The sequence below is a fragment of the Malus sylvestris genome, chromosome 2 (genome assembly GCF_916048215.2).
Source record: "Malus sylvestris chromosome 2, drMalSylv7.2, whole genome shotgun sequence".
Lineage (NCBI taxonomy): Eukaryota > Viridiplantae > Streptophyta > Magnoliopsida > Rosales > Rosaceae > Malus > Malus sylvestris.
In genome coordinates this window covers 1,833,863-1,858,452 of record NC_062261.1, presented here as the reverse complement: position 1 = coordinate 1,858,452, position 24,590 = coordinate 1,833,863, and the positions used below count along the sequence as shown (strand labels likewise).

Genomic DNA, 24,590 nt, shown 5'->3' with positions numbered 1-24,590 from the left:
CATTTACAATATCGTCAAGGATCGTGTAAGGAATAAATCATTAAAAAAAAAGGGGTCAATAAATTCAGGTAATGTAAAATTACTATCCATCGATAAATCCATATTGGCAAAGGATAAAACTTCAAAATCACTATCCATCGATAACACATGTTTTGCGGGTTTGGAGCATCCCGTATTCTTTGTTGCCGCTTCGCTTTGGGGGTTTGTAACATTCCATATTCTTTCTTGCCGCTTCAGTCTTGTGACTTGATGGTTGCATCGTCTTGTGAATTTATACGTTTCTAAGTTGGGAAATTGGCGATGATGTCCATCACTTCAATTTTCGGGACTCCTACACCATCTATCCCATGGCGTAGAAAACTCAAAGATTCGTTCATTAATGTCAGATTGGAGGTAAAATGATAATACAATAGTAGATGGGCTATCTTGTTCACAAACATCACCTTTAGGACATCCACATGGTCATTTGGGTCTGCATGAAAATTGTATTGTGTTAGTTTATCTGCCCACCTTCCTCACACTACTTTGATTTGGACTGTTTGTGTTGCTGATGTGGAACCACCCAAAAAGGTGCTGGCTAGTGCAGCCAGTATGCCCTTCACAACATTAGCTTACTCATTGAGCATCTCTTCGTTGACTGGTAGAACATATCATAATCCTGCATACAGTTTCCCATTGAAAAAATATCCAAAAAGGAGAACATAACGTTTGTATTATCGAATCCAAAGAGGAGAACCTGACGTTAATATTGCATACTTCCACACCCACATGATACTTAATGATTCTCGATGCATTCACACCTACATGATCCTGAATAATTATCGAGTGCATCGACATGCTTTGGAGGTTCACTGAAAGAAAGACAAAAAAGTTAGAGAGACTAAGACGGAAACATAAAATAAATAAGAAAATTGGAAAGATTTTTATCAACATAAAATTTAAATGCAACTTGCACGCTAGAATTTGAACAATGACATAAATATTTGTGCACAATGCATGCCAACCTACCGCAAGGAAACATAAAGAGTTGCGCTCACACGCACACACCAATATGCAAAATGACTCGCATAGTTGATAATCGCTTTTCAAAATTCAAAGGTTAACATTAACATATACACACTTCAAGTGATCAAGAGAAACAAAAACGCAACAAATTGAAGATACATTTTGTATACTTCAATGTCGATGACTAATTTAACATTTAATCTACCAAAATTTATTGTTTGACAAAAAAAAAAAGGAACAATTAATTCACGAGGTGTAAAATTACCATCCATCGATAAATCCATATCGATAAAGGATCAAACTTCAAAATCACCATCCATCGATATTTCCACATTTAGAATATCGTCAAGTATCATGTAAGGCAGAAATCATTAAAAAAAATGTCAATAAATTCAGGAGGTGTAAAATTACTATTCATCGATAAATACATGTTGGCAAAGGATCAAACTTCAAAATCACTATCCATCAATAGCATATGCTTTGTGGTTTGGAGCATTCCATATTCTTTGTTACCGTTTCAGTCTTTTGACTTGATGATCCTGCATCGTCATATGAATTTATACGTTTATAAGTTGGGAAATTGGCAGTGATGTCCAACACTTCAATTTTCGAGACTCCCACACCATCTATCCCATGGTGTTGGAAACTCAAAGATTCGTTCATTGTTTTGGGTCTGATGTCGAATAGTATTTGCAATAATTATTCCCATATGAATTAATGTCAAGAGAAATTAGAGACAACACGTACAGTTTCGGGACTCCCGCACCTACCATCACCTAGTCTAGGAAACTTTTATCTTCATTCACTACTGCCATATCGGTGGAAAAGAAATAACCCTGTGGTAGCTAGACCTTCTTGTTCATTAGAAGTACCCTCAGGGCAAACGCCTTATCAGTTGGGTCGCGAAATTTGTACTGACTCATTTTATTTGTCAACATTTCCTGCAATTCTACTTTGATTTCGATCGTTTTTTGGTGCTGATGTGGAGCCACCTACTGATTCACTGAAAAAGAAGGACAAAAAAGTTTAGAGAGACAAAGAGAAATGTAATTAACAGCAACTGACATAAAATAAATTAGGAAATTTAAACGACACTTAAAAAGAAAAAAGAACAAAAAACAACCACTTCAGTGTCTGCATTGTAGAAATATTAGCGGTCGCCCCTTGGTGATCCCCCTGGACTATGTACAACAACTCCTGATATATCTTGTACCTAGAACACAAAAACAACAACAAACAAAAGAAATTAAACCCTTACTTCTTAAAATGGATAAAGAGAAACATAAATCTTACCAAAAAGAGTGCACACACACCAATATGCAAGCCATTTTGCATTGTTTATTTATATTATCAACAATAATACTACCAAATTGCATACCCCTGTGCCACTGCTGCTGCAGAATTATTATGAAAGAACTCTTCTTGATGCCACGGTTTCTCGTGTTAGACTTAATACGTTCATGTAATATTAAAACACCATTGTACTAATCTTATGAGGACATCCTTCAATGCAAATCAAGGACTAAAGTTGAAGCTACTCCGGTCGTACTCATATTCTTGATGTATATCGATGGTAATTTTCCTTATTTTTGTTTTTGTTGATGGTTGTGGGTTGAACACAAAATAGATGTCCAATTGTGTAAAAATTTATGTATATACAAAATATTTCCACATTTAGAATATCGTCAAGGATCGTGTAAGGTAGAAATCATTAAAAAAAAAGTTCAATAAATTTAGGAGGTGTAAAATTACTATCCATCGATAAATCCATGTTGGCAAATGATCAAACTACAAAATCACTATCCATCGATAACACATGCTTTGGGGTTTGGAGCATTTCGCATTCTTTGTTGCCACCTTAGTCTTGTGACTTGATGGCCCTGCATTGTCTTGTGAATTTATACGTTTCTATGTTGGGAAATTGGCGGTGATGTCCACCACTTCAATTTTTGGGACTCCCACACCATCTATCCCGTGGCATCGGAAATTCAAAGATTCGTTCATTGTTTTGAGTCTGATGTCGAATAGTATTTGCAATTATGAATTAATGTCAAGAGAAATTGGAGACAGTCCAGCATGTACAGTTTTGGGACTCCCACCCCTACCATCCTCTGGTCTAGGAAACTTTTACCTTCATTCACTTCTGCCGTAATGGTGGAAAATAACTAACCATGCGGTAGCTGGGCCTTCTTGTTCATTTAAAGTAACCTCAGGACAGACACCTTATTAATTGGGTCGACATGAAATTTGTATTGACTCTTTTTATTTGTCAACCTTCCCCGCAATTCTACTTTGATTTTGATCGTTCTTGGTGCTGATGTGGAGCCACCCATTGGTTCACTGAAAAAGAAGGACAAAAAAGTTTAGAGAGATAGAGAGAAACGTAATTAAAAGAAACTGACATAAAATAAATAAGGAAATTTAAATGACACTTAAAAAGAAACAAAAACAAAACAAAAAAAAACCACCTCAGTGTCTGCATTGCAGAAATATTAGCGGCCGCCCCTTAGTGATCCCCCTGGACTATGTGCAACAATTCCTAACATATCTTGTCCCTGGAACACAAAAATAGCAACAAACAAAAGAAATTAAACCCTTACTTCTTAAAATGGATAAAGCGAAACATAAATCTTACCAAAAAGAGCACGCACACACCACATTCATTTTGCATTGTTTATTTATATTACAACAATAATACTACCAAATTGCATACCCGTGTGCCACTGCTGTTTTAAAATTATTACGAAAGAACTCCTCTTGAAGCCATGGTTGCTCTTATTAGACTTAATACGTTCATGTAATATTAAAACACCATTATACTAACCTTGTGAGGACATCCTTCAATGCACAGCAAGGACTGAAGTTGAAGCTGCTCCCGTCGTACTTATATTCTTGATGTATATCGATGGTAATTTTTCTTATTTTTGTTTTTGTTGATGGTTGTGGTTTGAACGCAAAATAGATGTCCGATTGTGTAAAAATTATGTATGTACAAAATATTTTCACATTTACAATATTGTCAAGGATCAAGTAAGGAAGAAATCATTAAAAAAAAGGGTCAATAAATTCAGAATGTGTAAAATTACTATCCATCGATAAATCCATATTGGCAAAGGATCGAACTTCAAAATCATTATCCATCGATAACACATGCTTTGGGGGTTTGGAGCATTCCGTATTCTTTATTGCCACTTCGCTTTGGAGGTTTGGAGCATTCCATATTCTTTGTTGCCGTTTCAGTCTTGTGACTTGATGGTTGCACCATCTTGTGAGTTTATACGTTTCTAAGTTGGGAAATTGGCGTTGATGTCCACCACTTCAATTTTTGGGACTCCTACACCATCTATCCCATGGCGTCAAAAACTCAAAGATTTGTTCATTAATGTCAGAATGGAGGTAAAACGATAATACAGCAGTAGATGGGCTATCTTGTTCACAAACAGCACATTTAGGACAGCCACAAGGTCATCTGGGTCTGCATGAAATTTGTATTGTGTTAGTTTATCTGCCTGCCTTCCTCGCACTACTATGATTTGGACTGTTTGTGTTGCTGATGTGGAACCACCCAAAAAGGTGCTGGCTGGTGCGACCAGTATGCCCTTCACAACATTAGCTTGCTCATTGAGCATCTCTTCGTGGCCTGGTAGAACAGATCATGATTCTGCATACAGTTTCCCATTGAAAAAAAGATTCAAATAGGAGAACATAACGTTTGTATTACCGAATCCAAATAGGAGAACCTAACGTTAATATTGCATACTTCCACACCTACACGATCCTTAATGATTCTCGATGCATTCACACCTACATGATCCTGAATAATTATCGAGTGCATCGATATGCTTTGGAGATTCACTGAAAGAAAGACCAAAAAGTTAGAGAGACTGAGACAGAAACATAAAATAAATAAGAAAATTGGAAAGATTTTTATCAACATAAAATTTAAACGCAACTTGCATGCTAGAATTTGAAAAATGACAGAAATATTTGTGCACACTACATGCCAACCCACCACAAGGAAACGTAAAAAAAGTTGCGCGCGCATTCACACACCAATATGCAAAATGATTCGCATTGTTCATAGTTGATAATCGCTTTTCAAAATTCAAAAGTTAACATTAACATATACACACTTTAAATGATCAAGAGAAACAAAAACACAAAAAATTGAAGATACATTTTGCATACTTCAATGTCGATGACCAATTTAACATTTAATCTACCAAAATTATTGTTTGACAAAAAAAAAGGATCAATTAATTCACGAGGTGTAAAATTACCATCCATCGATAAATCCACATCGACAAAGGATCAAACTTCAAAATCACCATCCATCGATAAAAAAATTTGCATGCCTATATTAATTATACCGATGTACGTATCAACTGAGAAATAGAGAAACAAATGGTTCGACTACTCAACTAATACACTAAATCTTGAGGCGCACACACATATACACTATCACTCAAACATAACCTTTCGGATTTCGTAAGTGGATAACACATAATAAGGATAAACAAAAACAGGGTTTTGCAACAAAACAATAAAAGAACTTTATGATAGTTGATAATTGCTTTCAAAATTTAAACGTTACACACTTAAATAAAAACCCAACAAATTGATTTTGGTTTTATATCAAATTGCTATGAGAACTGAATCGATCACTCCGTTGATTTCGAGTGAGAAAAAAAACTGAAATGAATTATTCTTAAAAGAGAAATAAAACTAAAATCAACTGAAGCATACCCTTGTGGTTGTTCATTATCAACACCTGTACTGCCAAATTCAAAGTTCCTGAGGCGGACAGTTTGTGTTGCTGAAGGAGGTGGGTGTGTAGGAATTGAACTGCACAATTGAAAGTCCATGAAACAGTTAAATTATTGACAGACACAGAGAGAAATAGAGAAAGAAATGGTTCGACTACTCAACTAATACACTAAATCTTGGAGCGCACACACATATACATTATCACTCAAACATAACCTTTCGGATTTCGTAAGTGGATAACACATAATAAGGATAAACAAAAACAGGGTTTTGCAACAAAAAATAAATAAAAGAACTTTATGATAGTTGATAATCACTTTCAATATTTAAAGGTTACACACTTAAATAAAAACCCAACAAATTGATTTTGGTTTTATATCAAATTGCTATGAGAACTGAACCGATCACTCTGTTGATTTCGAGTGAGAAAAAAACTGAAAGGAATTATTCTTAAAAGAGAAATAAAACCAAAATCAACTAAAGCATACCCTTGTGGTTGTTCATTATCAACACATGTACAGCCAAATTCAAAGTTCCTGAGGCGGACTTTTTGTGTTGCTGAGGGAGGTGGGTGTGTCGGAATTGAACTGCACAATTGAAAGTCCATGAAACAGTTAAATTATTGACAGACACAGAGAGAAATAGAGAAAGAAATGGTTCGACTACTCAACTAATACACTAAATCTTGGGGCGCACACACATATACATTATCACTCAAACATAACCTTTCGGATTTCGTAAGTGGATAACACATAATAAGGATAAACAAAAACAGGGTTTTGCAACAAAAAAAATAAAAGAACTTTATGATAGTTGATAATCGCTTTCAAAATTTAAAGGTTACACACTTAAATAAAAACCCAACAAATTGATTTTGGTTTTATATCAAATTGCTATGAGAACTGAACCGATCACTCCATTGATTTCGAGTGAGAACAAAACTGAAATGAATTATTCTTAAAAGAGAAATAAAACCAAAATCAAATGAAGCATACCCTTGTGGTTGTTCATTATCAACACTTGTACTGCCAAATTCAAAGTTCCTGAGGCGGACAATTTGTGTTGCTGAGGGAGGTGGGTGTGTAGGAATTGAACTGCACAATTGAAAGTCCATGAAATAGTTAAATTATTGACAGACACAGAGAGAAATAGAGAAAGAAATGGTTCGACTACTCAACTAATACACTAAATCTTGGGGCGCACACACATATACACTATCACTCAAACATAACCTTTCGGATTTCGTAAGTGGATAACACATAATAAGGATAAACAAAAACAGGGTTTTGCAACAAAACAATAAAAGAACTTTATTATAGTTGATAGTCGTTTTCAAAATTTAAAGGTTACACACTTAAATAAAAACCCAACAAATTGATTTTGGTTTTATATCAAATTGCTATGAGAACTGAACCGATCACTCCGTTGATTTCGAGTGAGAACAAAACTGAAAGGAATTATTCTTAAAAGAGAAATAAAACCAAAATCAACTGAAGCATACCCTTGTGGTTGTTCATTATCAACACATGTACTGCCAAATTCAAAGTTCCTGAGGCGGACTGTTTATGTTGCTGAGGGAGGTGGGTGTGTAGGAATTGAACTGCACAATTGAAAGTCCATGAAACAGTTAAATTATTGACAGACACAGAGAGAAATAGAGAAAGAAATGGTTCGACTACTCAACTAATACACTAAATCTTTCGGCGCACACACATATACATTATCACTGAAACATAACCTTTCGGATTTCGTAAGTGGATAACACATAATAAGGATAAACAAAAACAAGGTTTTGCAACAAAAAACTAAAAGAACTTTATGATAGTTGATAATCGCTTTCAAAATTTGAAGGTTACACACTTAAATAAAAACCCAACAAATTGATTTTGGTTTTATATCAAATTGCTATGAGAACTGAACCGATCACTTCGTTGATTTCGAGTGAGAAAAAAACTGAAAGGAATTATTCTTAAAAGAGAAATAAAACCAAAATCAACTGAAGCATACCCTTGTGGTTGTTCATTATCAACACTTGTACTGCCAAATTCAAAGTTCCTGAGGCGGACTGTTTGTGTTGCTGAGGGAGGTGGGTGTGTAGGAATTGAACTGCACAATTGAAAGTCCATGAAACAGTTAAATTATTGACAGACACATAGAGAAATAGAGAAAGAAATGGTTCGACTACTCAACTAATACACTAAATCTTTGGGCGCACACACATATACATTATCACTCAAACATAACCTTTCGGATTTCGTAAGTGGATAACACATAATAAGGATAAACAAAAACAGGGTTTTGCAACAAAAAAATAAAAGAACTTTATGATAGTTGATAATCGCTTTCAAAATTTAAAGGTTACACACTTAAATAAAAACCCAACAAATTGATTTTTGTTTTATATTAAATTGCTATGAAAACTGAACCGATCACTCCGTTGATTTCGAGTGAGAAAAAAACTGAAAGGAATTATTCTTAAAAGAGAAATAAAACCAAAATCAACTGAAACATACCCTTGTGGTTGTTCATTATCAGCACCTGTATTGCCAAATTCAAAGTTCCTGAGGCGGATTGTTTGTGTTGCTGAGGGAGGTGGGTGTGTGGGAATTGGATTGCACAATTGAAAGTCCATGAAACAGTTAAATTATTGACAGACACAGAGAGAAATAGAGAAAGAAATGGTTCGACTACTCAACTAATACACTAAATCTTGGGGCGCACACACATATACACTATCACTCAAACATAACCTTTCGGATTTCGTAAGTGGATAACACATAATAAGGATAAACAAAAACAAGGTTTTTCAACAAAAAAATAAAAGAACTTTATAATAGTTGATAATCGCTTTTAAAATTTAAAGGTTACACACTTAAATAAAATCCAACAAATTGATTTTGGTTTTATATCAAATTGCTATGAGAACTGAACCGATCACTCCGTTGATTTCGAGTGAGAAAAAAACTGAAAGGAATTATTCTTAAAAGAGAAATAAAACCAAAATCAACTGAAGCATACCCTTGTGGTTGTTCATTATCAACACCTGTACTGCCAAATTCAAAGTTCCTGAGGCGGACTGTTTGTGTTGCTGAGGGAGGTGGGTGTGTAGGAATTGAACTGCACAATTGAAAGTCCATGAAACTGTTAAATTATTGACAGACACAAAGAGAAATAGAGAAAGAAATGGTTCGACTACTCAACTAATACACTAAATCTTGGGGCGCACACACATATACACTATCACTCAAACATAACCTTTCGGATTTCGTAAGTGGATAACACATAATAAGGATAAACAAAAACAGGGTTTTGCAACAAAAAAATAAAAGAACTTTATGATAGTTGATAATCGCTTTCAAAATTTAAAGGTTACACACTTAAATAAAAACCCAACAAATTGATTTTTGTTTTATATCAAATTGCTATGAGAATTGAACCGATCACTCCGTTGATTTCGGGTGAGAAAAAAACTTAAAGGAATTATTCTTAAAAGAGAAATAAAACCAAAATCAACTGAAGCATACCCTTGTGGTTGTTCATTATCAACACCTGTACTGCCAAATTCAAAGTTCCTGAGGCAGACTGTTTGTGTTGCTGAGGGAGGTGGGTGTGTAGGAATTGAACTGCACAATTGAAAGTCCATGAAACAGTTAAATTATTGACAGACACAGAGAGAAATAGAGAAAGAAATGGTTCGACTACTCAACTAATACACTAAATCTTGGGGCGCACACACATATATACTATCACTCAAACATAACCTTTCGGATTTCGTAAGTGGATAACACATAATAAGGATAAACAAAAACAGGGTTTTGCAACAAAAAAATAAAAGAACTTTATGTTATCAGTAAAAATAACATGTGCAACGCGTAATCTTTTTTGGAAGGAAAGCATGCAAATTGACATTTCATCAAGCCTTGATAGGCGATAAGTTATTTACCAAGTCATATTGTACACTTGTCGACATATGTCAATAACTTTCGAATAAGCATATCCATTGATGTCAATAATTTTTAGCAAGCAAGCTGAGTGAACCTATCGTCAAATTCTCATAACAACGCATACAAAGACATTTAGCTAGCAACTATCCTATTCAGTAGCTATAGAAGTAATTCATCGAGTAGTCGAAAGACATCATCCAACTCTTCCATAAAAGATTTCTTAGCTTGAGGATAGCTGACCCACTTGTTCCAAGATGATCAGCCCCTGGTTCCAATTCGTTGAATTGTAATTATTCTCCTAGGTGCTAGAGCCCAATGGACCCGGTTTCTTTGCCCTTCCAGTTCTCATACACTCTCATCCCCTCCTATTTTGTGCGGTCATGGTTAAGCCACGTCAACATTTATATTGATTTTTTTATAGGGATAATAAGATAAAAAACAATAGTTATATAAAATATTGACATGACTTAACCGTGACCGCAAAAATAAGAGAGAATGATAGTGTATGAAAACTGGAAGGGTAGAGAAGAGCCCAATACCCATAACTCTTTGAATTAGTTTATCAAGTGCGCTGATCTGTGTCCACGTACTCACTACTCTCCCACCAACTACGCGCCAAAAATAAACAAAAACGCGTTACTTCCTTTACATTCATCACACGTGGAGGCCGACTATTTACTTTCTAAGACAAAAATAAAATTGAACTTTTCTTTGTATAAGTTTAAGTGACAATTTATGATCATTGCGTTAAGAAATTGATTATTGGATAATGGTCCATTATTATCAAATCATTGATCTTCCACGTTTGCATAAGGATAAGATCCCGTATTCCAGTAGGTAGCCCAAACAATTTGTTATGCGACCCGTTAATCTGATACGAACAATACGAAATAAAGAATTTCGGGTTAACTTGTTAAGTCGAATCATTATTAAGTAACCTATTAAAAATCTGTTAGCACGTCACGTCATTGTCGGGTCGTCCGTTAAGAATCCAATAAGATATCATTTGTCAAATCTAGACATTACGCATGACAATTTCTTGCTAATCTGTTAACCTGACACGAAACGACACGACTCGTTAACTAATCGGGTCGTTATTGAGTCACAGGTTAAGAACCATTAAAATAACGAGTTTGGTAACGGATAAGACACGAAACAACACAAACACGATCCGTTTGCCAGACCTCTTAGTAACCTTATTATAATGGGGTTTTCATGTGCACGGAATAAGAACTTATCTAGAACGAGAACAACAGATTTTGATTTTCTAAACGCATTAAACACAATCTCATACGTTTTTAATTTCCCACACGATAATCCATTATTAATTCATATTCTGTTACAATAACATTCACGTTACGTAGAAGTTCTTCTCAAGTTGTCTTTGGTTCATTTGGAAACCTATTATATAGATGAGAAGGTGACACGTGGAATGGTCGCGATGGACTCCAAGTTGTGAATTCTTGGAAGGAAAACAATAATTTGGGATATTATCTGCACATGTGTAATAGTATTGAAAATTTAATATTTATTCGTAACCAATTATTATATATTGAAAGAGATAAAAAAATGATTCAGTCTGACGTGGATCCTATGAATCGAGCTATGAAAAGGACAAGGATTGTCCACCCTCCTTGTTCCCGTGCCCTTCCGTGCATTTCTGTTTTGTGTGGTCACGGTTAAGTCACGTTAACATTTTATATTTTTTATAGAGATAATAAGACAAAAATAAATAGTAATATAAAATATTGACGTGGCTTAACCGTGATCACACAAACAGGAGGGCATGGGAAGGCACGGGAACAAGGAGGGCAGACAATCCTTGTCCCTATGAAAATGAGATGTAAAGTTGGCAGCGTCAGGTTAATATAGTTGGCAACTTGCATTATCTTAGTCTCTACAATTTCTCCAGAATTGCTATGTAATTCAAAAATGAACGGTGAAAACTGATTTTAAGAAATTGAGTTGTGAAGATTATTTAAAAAGTCGAAATACCTAGCAGGTTGAACTACACTGAAATATTATTCAGTAAAACTTATTTCCATGTAAATATTTAATAGCTTTCAAGTTAGGCATGGCAAACAGGTCGTACTTGTCGTGTTTGTGTTATACTAATTATCTTAAAATGTTCTTAATATATGACCCGATAACACCTTGATTCGTTAACTAATAATGTTTCATGTCGGATAATGGGTTATGCAAGAAATTGCAATCCCTAATGTTTAGATATGCAAAATGATATTTTATCATATTCTTAACGGGTCATTCGTTAAAGATATGAATCGTTAACAAGTTGATCCAAAACCTATTATTTCCATATCATTTCGTATTGGATTAACGAATCATACGACAATTTACCAGACTTATTTCAAGTTATAGTTTTGTTGAAATTCCAATTTAAATCTACATTCTATCAAAATTGACAACATTTCCAATATATTCATGAAGATTCCTCAAAATACAAAATTCTAACCAGCAACAAAAATATTCAGGTGGGTCACTATCCATTATCCAACATCATCACGTGATTATTCAATAAACGACATTAATTGAACTTTCAACCTCCACCTTTGTTGGCTTCCCCTGCAATTTGCACGTGTGTAATTTGGCTTATCTACACTCCTCTTCCTCTTGGCTTATTGGCTCAAAAGTAAAAGAATCAAACCCTGCACGTGTGTAATTTGCACGTGTGTAATTTGGTGATGGTGATGATACTGCAGCAACTAGCATGACTCCAAACCCTGGGTGTTTTATACTCTCGTTAAATTTTATCCATAAATTTATTCAATTCATTCGATATGAGGACAAGAAATTGACTAGGAGATCGATCAAATTCAAGGAAAGAGTTAAATACTACTTCAAGATCACATTGAAATTCATAAGGCGATCAATCGATCTTGTTTCCAAGTGTGAATAACCTAATTTATATCTTTTTCTTCTCTTTGTGTGTACCTCGAGAACATGTCACGCGATGTAATTAAATACATGTGTTACAGTTGATTAGAACTATTTTATCACAATGACAATGTTCAAAGTACACCGAAAAAATCTCTCCGTTAGCAGGCTACGTTAGGTTACATTCATCAAAGATTTCCACTTATTATCTCATCCATGATGTGTCAAATTTGGGCAATATGTATGTATGTGTGCCACTTTGTTCGACCTGAGAGTTGCTAACTTGCTTGCAATTATATGAATTCAGAACTTGTCTAATGGCCGATGTCATCAATCTTCCTCCAAGATTTCAGAGATTTGTCATCGTAGTCGATTTCATACAAAAGCGAGTTACGCGGAAGCTCAAGCTAGTAGTGCCCTCATCCAGAGCATTAACCAGTTCTCGAGCTTTTTTCCTCTTCTTCTTCCGTCGACTTCCCGTAGAGGAGGCTCAAATATGGCAGAGAACCTGCATCCATCAAATATTGCAGACAGACAGATTACATATGAACGAGCCGTAAACAAGAAGAAGAAATTAAGAAGGAAGCTTTCGTGAAAACAAAAGAACACCAGCTCAAAAGTTAATGTAAAACAACTTACTGTTGTAGAAACCAAAATGGTAACTCCAAGATTCGGCACTTTGAAATAACTAAGAAAAGAAATTTTGATGATCAGTGAGACTACCCAGCTCAAGAAACCAAAACGAGAAAGAGGAAAAGGAAACAAAACAGAAGAAAACATGAAGAAAATGAATAGCAATTAGCAAGAGATCGGGAAAATATATACCTTTCGATCCATCAACAGGGAAACACATTGGTGAGAGTAATTCCTAGTAACCACCTGAACAACTTTAGCAACGATATCATCCCTAGGGGCAGATCTAAACTTATTAAGAGCGTCCTCATGACTCATAATATGGATGGATCCCAATATGGGGATGTGAGGCTCAATCTCCGGCCCATCAAACTCTGCCTGGAGGCCCTCCATCACCTTCTTGATTCTATGGGAAACATCAGCCGGTGGAATGGCCCAAACGGAATATGAGTACCGCCTCCTGCAGCTTTCCCTCTTCCCTTCTACCGCCACCATCGCATCTTCATCTTTGTCTGCGCAATTATTCTCTATGCTCTCAGGCTTGTGGTTGTGTCCCATGACTGAAACTAAGCTATTCACATAACCAACAAACTCACCTCTGTAAGCTTTTTAGTACAAAGATTAAAGCAAACTACGCATCCATCATTGTGAACCATAAGAAACTGATTCATTCCACACAATTAGCTTCAAATCAAGGTCATGCCGCAGAGGTAATCGTTGGAGCTCAGATGATTCAGGTATACCACGAAATACCTCGTGACTTGTATGGAAAGAAATGATCACTCTCTCGCCTTCTGGGTCATCAAAAGTGTCATAAACAGATATTTCCTTATCTTGCTCAATTCCCAGCCAATAACGCATTCCCTTGAAGTACATCTGGAAACCCGTCAAGCCAAAACGAAGTAGTTTTGGCTTCTAAAGAAACGGTGTCGACCTCTTTCCAAGAATCACAACTGATGGTGTATACTACCGCTTTTTGTGAAGCAGTAAGTGTCATAGTGTCATCTGACTCTTGAGTACAAATAGTAAAGGCCACAAATTTGTACTCGTAGATTTGGGATCATAGCCAAATCCAGGATCAATATGTTCTGGCCAATTGTAATCCTCCCCCGGGTCCAAATCTAATCTGGGCCACATTGGAAGGCATGTCTCATCAGGAACACGAATGAATTCCTCAATTCCGGGATTGCATAAAACAAAGCTACTCTTACTATATAGTAAAACAATGCCATTGCAGTGGCCTATAATATGCAGCTGTTCTGGGAGTCGGACCTTCTAAATCAAAGAGTGAGGAAAAATAATGTCCTGGACACCAACAAGAGAGTAGCTATTGCTATTGCCATGACAGCCCTCAGACATATCAAATGCGCAGAACGGGCTTGTCAAAACATATCTAGTGCCATTTCAATTGAAAGGCCATGATAAGCCTTGCAATGCATAATTTGCAAAGATGTGAGAGTGGAACTTGAAACATGCACACTATGCTTTAGAGGGAAATTGAAAGGCCATGATGAGCCTTGTAGTGCATATTCGAGATCCAAATTCGAACATCATGAAATAAATTTCAAAAGAGGCATTGAAATAGAATTGAGAGTTGATTCATACCCGGCTTTCGAACCCTGTCACCAGCAACCAAACCCTGAAACCAAGAACACAAAAACAAAGATAAACAGCAAAAAACACTGAAATTTAGCATAATTTTCGTGTTGCTTATCTTCTTCGTGAAATGTCAGCGAGAGGAGTGGTATGGCGGCCACTTCAGAGCTCTGCCCCGCCGTGAGTTTTCCAGCGCCGGGGTCGATTTTCCGACGAGTTTGCCAACATCATGAATTAAATATTACCGTCATCCCTTTGTTAATCACCCTGTGCAGGCCCTGAATCCAGAAGGCCATATGGGACAGGGCGATCACCAAGAGGAGGATGGTAATAGTAATATTTCTACGGCGGCTCCGGCCTCCAGACTCCGGTCAGCTCTGTGAATTGAAGGTTGATGAATTACAGGGGCTAGCCTATCGACTATCGTGCCCTTATAGGGTCTGTTACAACAAAAACCCTAGACGACGCCGAAGGAAGAAAGGCGTAAGGCGAGGCGGTACTCCTCTCTATATTCTTTCCGACTTCTATTTACTTTCACCCGAAAGCCCAATGGACCACTTATCCCAGCCAACATTAATTCGGCCCATAAATGCAAGTATTTGGTCTCCCGATGCTGTTGCATGTACAGCATGAATCGTTCTTTCTAGCACATCATTTTTTTATGAGTGGATGAAGCATTCGAAAATACCAAAAATGATCCTTAATTTCCTTCACAATCTAAATTTAAAAAAAATAAAAAAATTGGACAAATTGGTAAAAAAAAAAAACATAACTAAACATAAAACTGTATTTAAAAAAAATAAAAAAATAAAAAAACAAAAATACGTAAATAAGAACTAGAAACGTCCTGGTTCTGTAGTGAAAAATCAATTAAAAGTAAATAAATAATAAAAGTAGAAAAGAAAATGAAAAGGTGAAGGAAAAAAAGAAGAAGAAAAAGGTTACATGTTCAACCTCAAAGATAACGGAGAAAAAACACAAACGAGTTAATAGTTTTCTCCCGAAGATTCTCACGATCTGATCTCAGTTTAATGTGAGATCCAACGGTAACTACCCATGTACCATCAATATTTAGAGATGAATAATCGGAAGGCAACCAATTTTCGTTTTCAATAGTCCTCTTATTAAAAGTTTCTCATCTTTTAGTTCATGTGGATATTACTTGGCATGCATGCACACTCTATATTTCTCACATTTTTTTTTCCAATTTCGTAAAGGAGTGGTGTGTTGTGTGCCTTCTTAGTTCGACAATTAGGATTTCATGCTATTATTATTTTTATATCATTTGGATTCGAACTAATTAATTGATAGAAAGAAAACAATTAACTCAACACATCTTAGGTATGTTAATATGGTGAAGCTCCTAATATAAAGTTGAATTTGTATAAAGTGATGAATTAAAGTTGAATTTGAATAAAAAAACAAAATAAAAAATGAGCTAAAATTTGTAATTTGTCAACTTTTCCTAGTTTGGCTAAATCATTGAAGTTTTTAGAATTATTAAAAAGTGCTTTCAAACAATATTCTTAAAGCATTATGATGATGTTGGTAGAAAAAAAATGATAAGTGCTTTTAAAGGATAGAACTTTACTAAAAATTTTTACGCGTTCCTAGTAAAGTGCTTATATATAAAAATTGGTTTTAGAAAAGAAAAGTGACAAACAGAAGTGATTTGTAAAGGGCTTTTTATTTGGTCCCTGAAATTTGCATCATCCATAAGTTTAGTCCCTGAGATTTAAAATCAATAGAAGTAGTTCCTGAGATTGTCCATCATCCATGATTTTGGTCATTCCGCCGAAACTTTTGGCCGAAAGTTTGGGCAATTTTCAAAGATTCGTAACTCAATCGTTTTTTAACCAAATTCGACCCGTAATATATCAAAATGAAGCTAGGAAAGTGTAGAATAAGATTATATCTATTTGGAAGCCCAATGATTGCCGTAGATGGTCAGAAAATAGCCTCAAAGTTGACTAGTCCGAGGGAAAACTGGAAAACTTGCCGAAAACTAAGTAAACTTTAAACGTTCATAACTTCTTTAATACTCAACGAAATCAAGTGATTCAAAAAATGAAAATCATACTTCTCAACGAGAAAAAGAGAATGGTACCTTTTTCAACAGCTAACTCGCCGTGGTTTGTCTGGAAAATAGCTCGAAAGTGGCTATTGAAAAACGAGTTAGGAACTTTCGAGCCGTTTTCCAGCCAAATCACGGTGATTTAGCAGTTGAAAAAAGGTACCATTCTCTTCTTCTCGTCGAGATGTATGATTTTTGGTTTTGAATCACTTAATTTCGTTGAGTATTGAAGAAGTTATGAACGTTTAAAGTTTACCTAGTTTCCGACGAGTTTTCCAGTTTTCCCTCGGACCAGTCAATTTTGAGGCTATTTTCCGACCATCTCTGGCAACCATTGGGCTTCCAAATAGATATAATCTTATTCTATACTTTCCTATCTTCATTTTGATATATTACAAGTCGAATTTGGTTAAGAAACGATTGAGTTACGAAGCTTTGAAAATTGCCCAAACTTCTGGCCAAAGGCTTCAGCGGAATGACCAAAATCATGGATGGTGGACAATCTCAAGGACTACTTCTATTGATTTTAAATCTCAGGAACCAAACTTATGGATAATGCAAATCTCAGGGACCATTTTGAATAAAAAGCCTTTGTAAAGTGCTCATCCGTTCTACAAAGTGGTTTTTCATAAAGACAAGTTTTATTTATAATATAGCACATAGACTTTGGTGGCTTGTTGGTATAGTAATGTTTACTAGCTAATGGTGGCTAACATATAAGTTAAGGGCTCATCTATTAACGTTTGCCAAACAGCTTTGAAAAATGAAAAATTTATCACATGCTTTACAAGGATCCATCATTAACAACATCAATACTTTCTATCAACTTGAATTTTCCTACATGCACAACATTTCATATGTGAATATTCTATCACAAAATACTTTGATATTATTTGGAGTGGAAATTGCACAATATAAGTCATATTTAATTTTGACAAATTTGATGTGAGATCCTTGTTCTCTTCAGCATGTATAGGGATAGACTTCTTGCAGATACGGTGACATTTATCTCAATTGGATTTATGGTATTCTTGAGTTGCTTGAGTTTGATTATGAGGGGAATTTAGCCGACTTTATTATGCCGAACAGTGATGATTATAATTTTAAAGAGTTGGTTGTTTGATGTATTTACTCGTTAAGTGAACAACCTAAAAGTCATCTTAAAATTGTTGTTATTAATTATACAAGGCGTACTGCTTTGCACGCCTTGATAACATTTACATAAGTACCATCAAAATCTCGTGAACGCGAAAGTGATTATCTTTGGCAGGGAGAGATATTGATCGATTAGCTGATCAGTTTAGCGGGTTGACATTGCAGATGAAATAGGAGGAGGTAGCTCTTAATTGTTTTGTTTCTACCCTTGTATTCTTGAAAAAGAAATGCTAGCACTAGCAGGAGCCGGATATTCTTTGTGAGGATTTCGAAGATTCTCAAATCATATTCGTTTATCGTATATCGTGTGATTAAAAATCATTGTAAATTTTTTTGTTTAAAATTAAATATAAACAATACTTGATGAAAACTGATCGCATAATATACAATGGACAGATGCAATAGAAAGATCCTATAATCTTCACAAAAAGATCCGGCGAGGATTCTCTCACGGTCCACGGATTGGCTTCCGCCAAACTCCCCCATTCAACTCCACGTGTAACTGAGCCTCCATAATTAATGGTGAGCTGGGCCTCATTGTTAATATAATAAAAAAAATACCATTAAAAATAATTTTATTCTCTCTCTCCCTCACCCTTCCCCTCCCTCTTCCTCCATCTCGATAAATCCAAGAAAACCAAACCACTTTTCCCTCCAACTTCTCCCCCCCCCCCTACATTTCAGTCCGCCCTCCGGCTATGAAATTGAAAAAGATGGCTTCCAAGTTACAAAAATCCCTTGAAAATTCTCGATTAGGGGGTTGGGGGGGAGAACTTTTGAATCATACGTGTGAAATTATACTAAAACATAAACGTCTGATAGCAACTCCTCATTTTTCAATCTCATTTCATTAATTTTGTATCAAATGCAAGAAAAATTCAATCACTGACCAAAAAAAAAAATCAAAGTTTACAATCCACACAGAAATCCCAAATTGCAAAACAGTAAAATTCAACAGACACCACCATTCATTTCATCATTCCAAAATAATTTGAGATTGGATACATACCTGTCATTAAATCTGTCTGTCCTCTTAATACCAAAACACGACCAATCAAATAATCAATTTTGTGACAAAAAGTTTGGAGCCATAAACTGAAAGTCGTGACCTAAAACTTCCAAATTCATTGTATTTGTAGTGACCGAGCTTAATCTATACTAGAGAATACTTTAGTTCCAGGAACGACGTCGTCACGGATTGCCGGGATGTGAGAGTACTCCACAGCTGCTACCTCACTGTGGCCGTATGTGAGCCAAAGTTTCCAAAGCCACCAACTACTCGGATTCCTCGTAAAATCCTCCCCACGGAAATTCTTATATTGAAATTGCATTCTTCTCAAAGAAATATCTCTCGAAGACGAATTCCATTGAGAGGCAATCATCGCTAGTTTCTCCCGAGGGCGTGATCCCTCAAGAAAGAATGTATTTCAATCAATTTAATGATGGCCGTGGCCGGGGTCAATGAAGAAAGCTCCCTTCAACTTAGCTTTCTTATTTTTGTACCACATTAATGTATTATTTGACATGACAAGTAGCACATATAAATGACATCCGATTAAATAGAAGATTTAAATTATGACATTGCAGAATAACAAAATAAAAAATAAAAACAAAAATAAAAAGGAGCAAAAATTTTTATATTGTCAACTTTTCCTAGTTTGGCTAATTCATTGAAGTTTTTAGAGTTATTAAAAGTGCTTTCAAACAATATTCTCAAAGCATTATGATGATGGGCTCGTTTGGATGTGCTTTTATAATAACTAAAAGCGCTTTTGGAAAAAATATTTTTGGGTTCCAAAAGCTCTTAAAATATTTTTTATAAGAAGCACCAGTTATGTGCTTCTTTCAGGAAGCACTTTAAGTGCTTTTCCAGAGTTTACTTGCATATTTACTAAAGCTTGGTTCTAAAAACATTTTCACCAAAAGCGCTTTCAGTCATTTTAAAAACACATCCAGCTAGATGTTGGTAGAAAAAAAATGTAAGCACTTTTAAAGGATAGAATTTTACTAAATTTTTTGACGTTGCTTCTAGTATAGTGCTTATATACAAAAATGGCTTTTAGAAAAGAAAAGTGACAAACAGAAGTGGTTTGTAAAGTGCTTATCCGTTTTACAAAGTGTTTTTTCATAGAGACCAATTTTATTTATAATATAGCACATAGACTTTGGGGTATGGTAATGTTTACCAGCTAATGGTGGCTAACATATAAGTTAAGGGCTCATCTATTAACGTTTTACAGACAGCTTTGAAAAATGAAAATTTTATCACATGCTTTACAGGGACCCATCATTAATAACATCAATACTTTCTATCAACTTGAATTTTCTTACGTACACAACACTTTATATGTGAATATCTTATCACAAAAAACTTTGATATAATTAGGAGTGGAAATTGCACAATATAAATCGTCTTTAATTTTGACAAATTTGATGTGAGATCCTTGTACTCTTCAACATGTATAGGGATGGATTTCTTGTGGATACGGTGACATTTATCTCAATTGGATTTATGGTATTCTTGAGTTGTTTGAGTTTGCTTATGAGGAGAATGTAACCAACTCTGTTATGCCTAAAAGTGACGATTGTAATTTTAAAGAGTTGATTGTTTGATGTATTTACTCATTAAGTGAACAACATAAAGGTCATATTGAAAATATTGTTATTAATTATACCAGGCGTACTGCTTTGCATGCCTTGATAACATTTACCTAAGTAGTACCAAAATCTTGTGGATGCGAAAGGGATTATCTTTAGCAGTGAGAGATATTGAACGATTAGCTGATCAATTTAGCCGGTTGACATTGCAGATAAGGAAAGTGATCATCTCCGGATCCTTTCTTCCTAATCTACTAAATTAGGGGATTCGTGCCATTGAAATTTGGTCAAACGGTTGAAATTATTATAACTTTTAAAGTAGGTCCCTATTTGTAACGTTGGATCTAATTTCAATGATACAGATCTTCTAATTTGATGAATTAGAAGGAAATGATATAGAGAATATCACTTTCCTGCAGATGAAATAGGAGGAGGTAGATCTTAATTGTTTCTACCCTCGTATTCTTGAAAAAGAAATGTTAGCAGGACTCGCTTCCGCTAAACGAGAGATTTTTCAATGTAAATGTCACACGAGATGGTAAACCATATGTTTTTATATGCATGGTGAGATACTTGTGTTAAAAAGTTAATAACTTAAAAATTAAAAATTTTCACTACTTACATAAAAACATGTGATATCATATACTATATGTTTTCCATCACAACTAAAAACTTTCTCCCGCCAAACTCCCCCGTTCAACTCCACGTGTAACTGAGCCTCCATAATTGATGGTGAGTCTGGGCCTCATTGTTAATTGAATAAAAAAATACCTTGAAAATTCTCGACCACCCACGATCTGGATTCTGAATTGGAAAATTTCTAGGGCGAACTTACGATTTGAGTGCAGGTCTCCTTCTCTCTCCTAAATTTGCTAGTGCTGTGATGGGTTTTTCTACTGGAATATGTTTAATGTGATTTTTTTTTTTCAAATTGAAGAAGGAAATAATTTTTTTTTTTCAATTGCAGAGTTTTATTTATTTCCTGTTTTCCTCTCTCTTTCCCTGCCCCATTTATATTATATGATGGGATGTGCTATTCACACATCATTTTTACTTTATACACACCATTTTAATTTGTGATCGTCAGATCGACTGAATTAAAGAAGATCAAATGACATAAATTAACAAAAGTTATGTGAGAAGTAAAAAGAGAGGTTGTGAATAACACGTCCCTATATTATAAACTTTAGCCTTTGTTGACTCAAGAATCTTGACTTATGTTTAAGCATCATCCTTCGGCAACTCAAACACAGCTGTAGCCATTTTTTCAGTCTGTGATCTGAACCACTACTAAGCCATAACGGTGGATACCGCCATGACAGCCCACGAAGCCTCCTCTTCGTCCTCCTCCAACTCCAAACTCTGGAAGTACGACGTATTCTTGAGCTTCAGGGGTGAAGACACGCGTTATGGCTTCACGAGCCACCTCCACGCGGCATTAAAAGCCAGAGGGTACCAGGTCTTTATTGATGAGGACGATCTACAAAGAGGGGAAGAAATAAAAGAGAAACTGTTTCGTGCAATCGAAGAGTCGATGATCTCTGTCATTATCTTCTCAAAGATGTATGCGAATTCGAGTTGGTGTCTTGACGAGCTGGTGAAGATCATGGCGTGTAGAGACAAACTGGGGCGACATGTTTTACCAATATTCTATCACGTTGATCCTTCGCATGTCAGGAAGCAGGACGGAGATTTAGCCGAAGCATTTCAGAAGCACAAAAAGGACATCCGTGAAGAAAAAGATGACAAGAAACGTGAAGCTAAACAAGAAAGGGTAAAGCAGTGGAGAGAGGCTCTCACAAAGGCTGCAAATTTGTCTGGCCACCATCATAAAATCGCTAACAATGGGTAATCATTCAGCTGCTAATTTTAGTTGACATGCTTAATTAATACACCTTAATCTCTCAAGTTGATCCTTCACAGAAGCTGCTAATTTTAGTGATTGACTTAATCTCTCAATTAATTGACATGCTTAATAAACATTTTACATAATCTAAACGTTCATTCACATGCTTAATGAATACACCTTAATCTCTCATAAGTAACCTAAACCGTAATTGGAGTTTAATTCATACGCTAAACTTTTATTTATCAATGCATTCTTTTATTCAAGTTCATTATATATATATATATATTATGAAGGGAAGAAGGAAAGAAAATTATATATATATATATATATATATATATATATATATGTATATATATTATGAAGGGAAGAAGGAAAGAAAATTGTTTATGTACTGATATCTCCTACCGAGCCTTCATTGATTTCCACTAATGCTTACGAATTCAATTTTCAGGGGCGAAGCAGAGTTCATTAAAAAAATTATTAACGATAATATTTGTGAATGGCTCACCAGCACTAACGAATTACATGTGGCCAAGCACATAGTTGGAATCAATTCACGCGTTCAAGATATTATCAGTTATCTTTCAAGTGGTGGATCAAATGATGTTCTCATGGTTGGAATTTGGGGGATGGGTGGATTGGGTAAAACAACAGCTGCCAAGGCCATTTATAACCAAATTCATCCTCAGTTTGAATTCAAAAGTTTCCTTGCCGACGTTCGCGATGCTACAAGTAAACATGATCTGGTTGATGTGCAAAAGAAACTTATTTCTGACATCTTGAAAAAGAAGCGTGAAATAAGTTGTGTTGACGATGGTATCGACCTGATAAAACAACAATTTGGACATAGAAAGATACTTGTCATCGTGGACAACGTAGATAAAAAGGAACAACTGGATGCAATAGTTGGAAGTCGTCATTGGTTTGGTCCTGGAAGTAGAATTATCATAACGACACGAAATGAACGTCTACTACTAAATGTGAACAAAAAATTTCAGGCTCAGAAAATGAATGAAAAAGAAGCTCTTGAGCTATTTAGTTGGCATGCCTTTAAAAATATTTGTCCTGATCAAGGATATCTTGAAGTTTCAAAGAAGGTTGTTTCTTACTGTGGAGGATTACCACTAGCGCTTGAAGTTTTAGGATCTCTTTTGATTAAAAGATCGTTGGCAGAGTGGGAAAGCCAATTGGAGGAATTGGGAAGATATCCAGATGAAAACATTGTAAATCGACTCAGAATAAGCTTTGACGGGCTACGTCCTTCAGAGAAGACTATATTTCTTGACATATCTTGTTTCTTTATTGGAGAGGACAAGGACTATGTCGCAAAAATATTAGATCGATGTGGATTTTCTGCAACAATAGGAATCAGTGTCCTCCGTGAACGATGCCTTATAACTGTTGAGCAGAATAAGTTGAATATGCATGATTTGCTGCGAGAAATGGCCAGAGTAATCGTTTCTGAAAAATCTCTTGGTCACCCTGGAAAATGGAGTAGGTTGTGGAACTGTAAAGAGGCCGCCAAAGTCTTGAGAAATAAATCTGTAAGTACATTCCCAATAAAATTTTGCATAATGCATCCTACTTGAAAACATATATGTAACCTACGTATGTCTATTATACACTAAACAACATTTATGTGTAAATATATTCGTCATAGGTGACTTTGCCTAATGAATAATAATACATGTAAATATATGCAAATAATCCGTTTCTTACACATGAATATAACCTTTTGTTAACAGGGAACTGAAGAAGTTGAAGGACTTGCTCTAAATTTCCCTTATCCTTGGCCTCGAAGCTCTCGCATGCCCAGTTTCAGTACCGAAGCATTTGCCAATATGAAGAAACTAAGATTCCTTCATCTCAAATACGTTCAACTCAATGGAGAATACAAACATCTTCCCAAAGAGTTAATATGGTTGTGTTGGGAAGGATGCCCTTTAAAGTCCATACCAGATGACTTTTTTGATCAACAAAGACTAGTTGTTTTAGATATGCAGTCTAGCAAACTGGTACAAGTTTGGGAGGGTTATAAGGTAAGATCGTTACACATGATGATGTTCTGTTTCTA

The 24,590-nt window shown here is 35.5% G+C and overlaps 1 protein-coding gene and 3 pseudogenes across 1 annotated transcript in view; 1 reads left to right on the top strand and 3 right to left on the bottom strand.

Moving 5' to 3' along the window:
* LOC126592446 (uncharacterized) overlaps positions 1-24,590 on the bottom strand; it is a 94,901-nt pseudogene that overhangs the window by 63,910 nt on the left and 6,401 nt on the right.
* LOC126592363 (uncharacterized) overlaps positions 1-24,590 on the top strand; it is a 212,057-nt gene that overhangs the window by 183,681 nt on the left and 3,786 nt on the right. The window contains exon 13 of the mRNA XM_050258055.1: positions 24,262-24,555. Coding sequence (XP_050114012.1) covers positions 24,262-24,555 — 294 coding nt within the window. The remainder of the gene's footprint in view (positions 1-24,261; positions 24,556-24,590) is intronic.
* On the bottom strand, positions 12,614-13,808 carry LOC126592466 (cyclic phosphodiesterase-like; annotated as a pseudogene).
* Positions 13,887-14,853, bottom strand: LOC126592456 (uncharacterized; annotated as a pseudogene).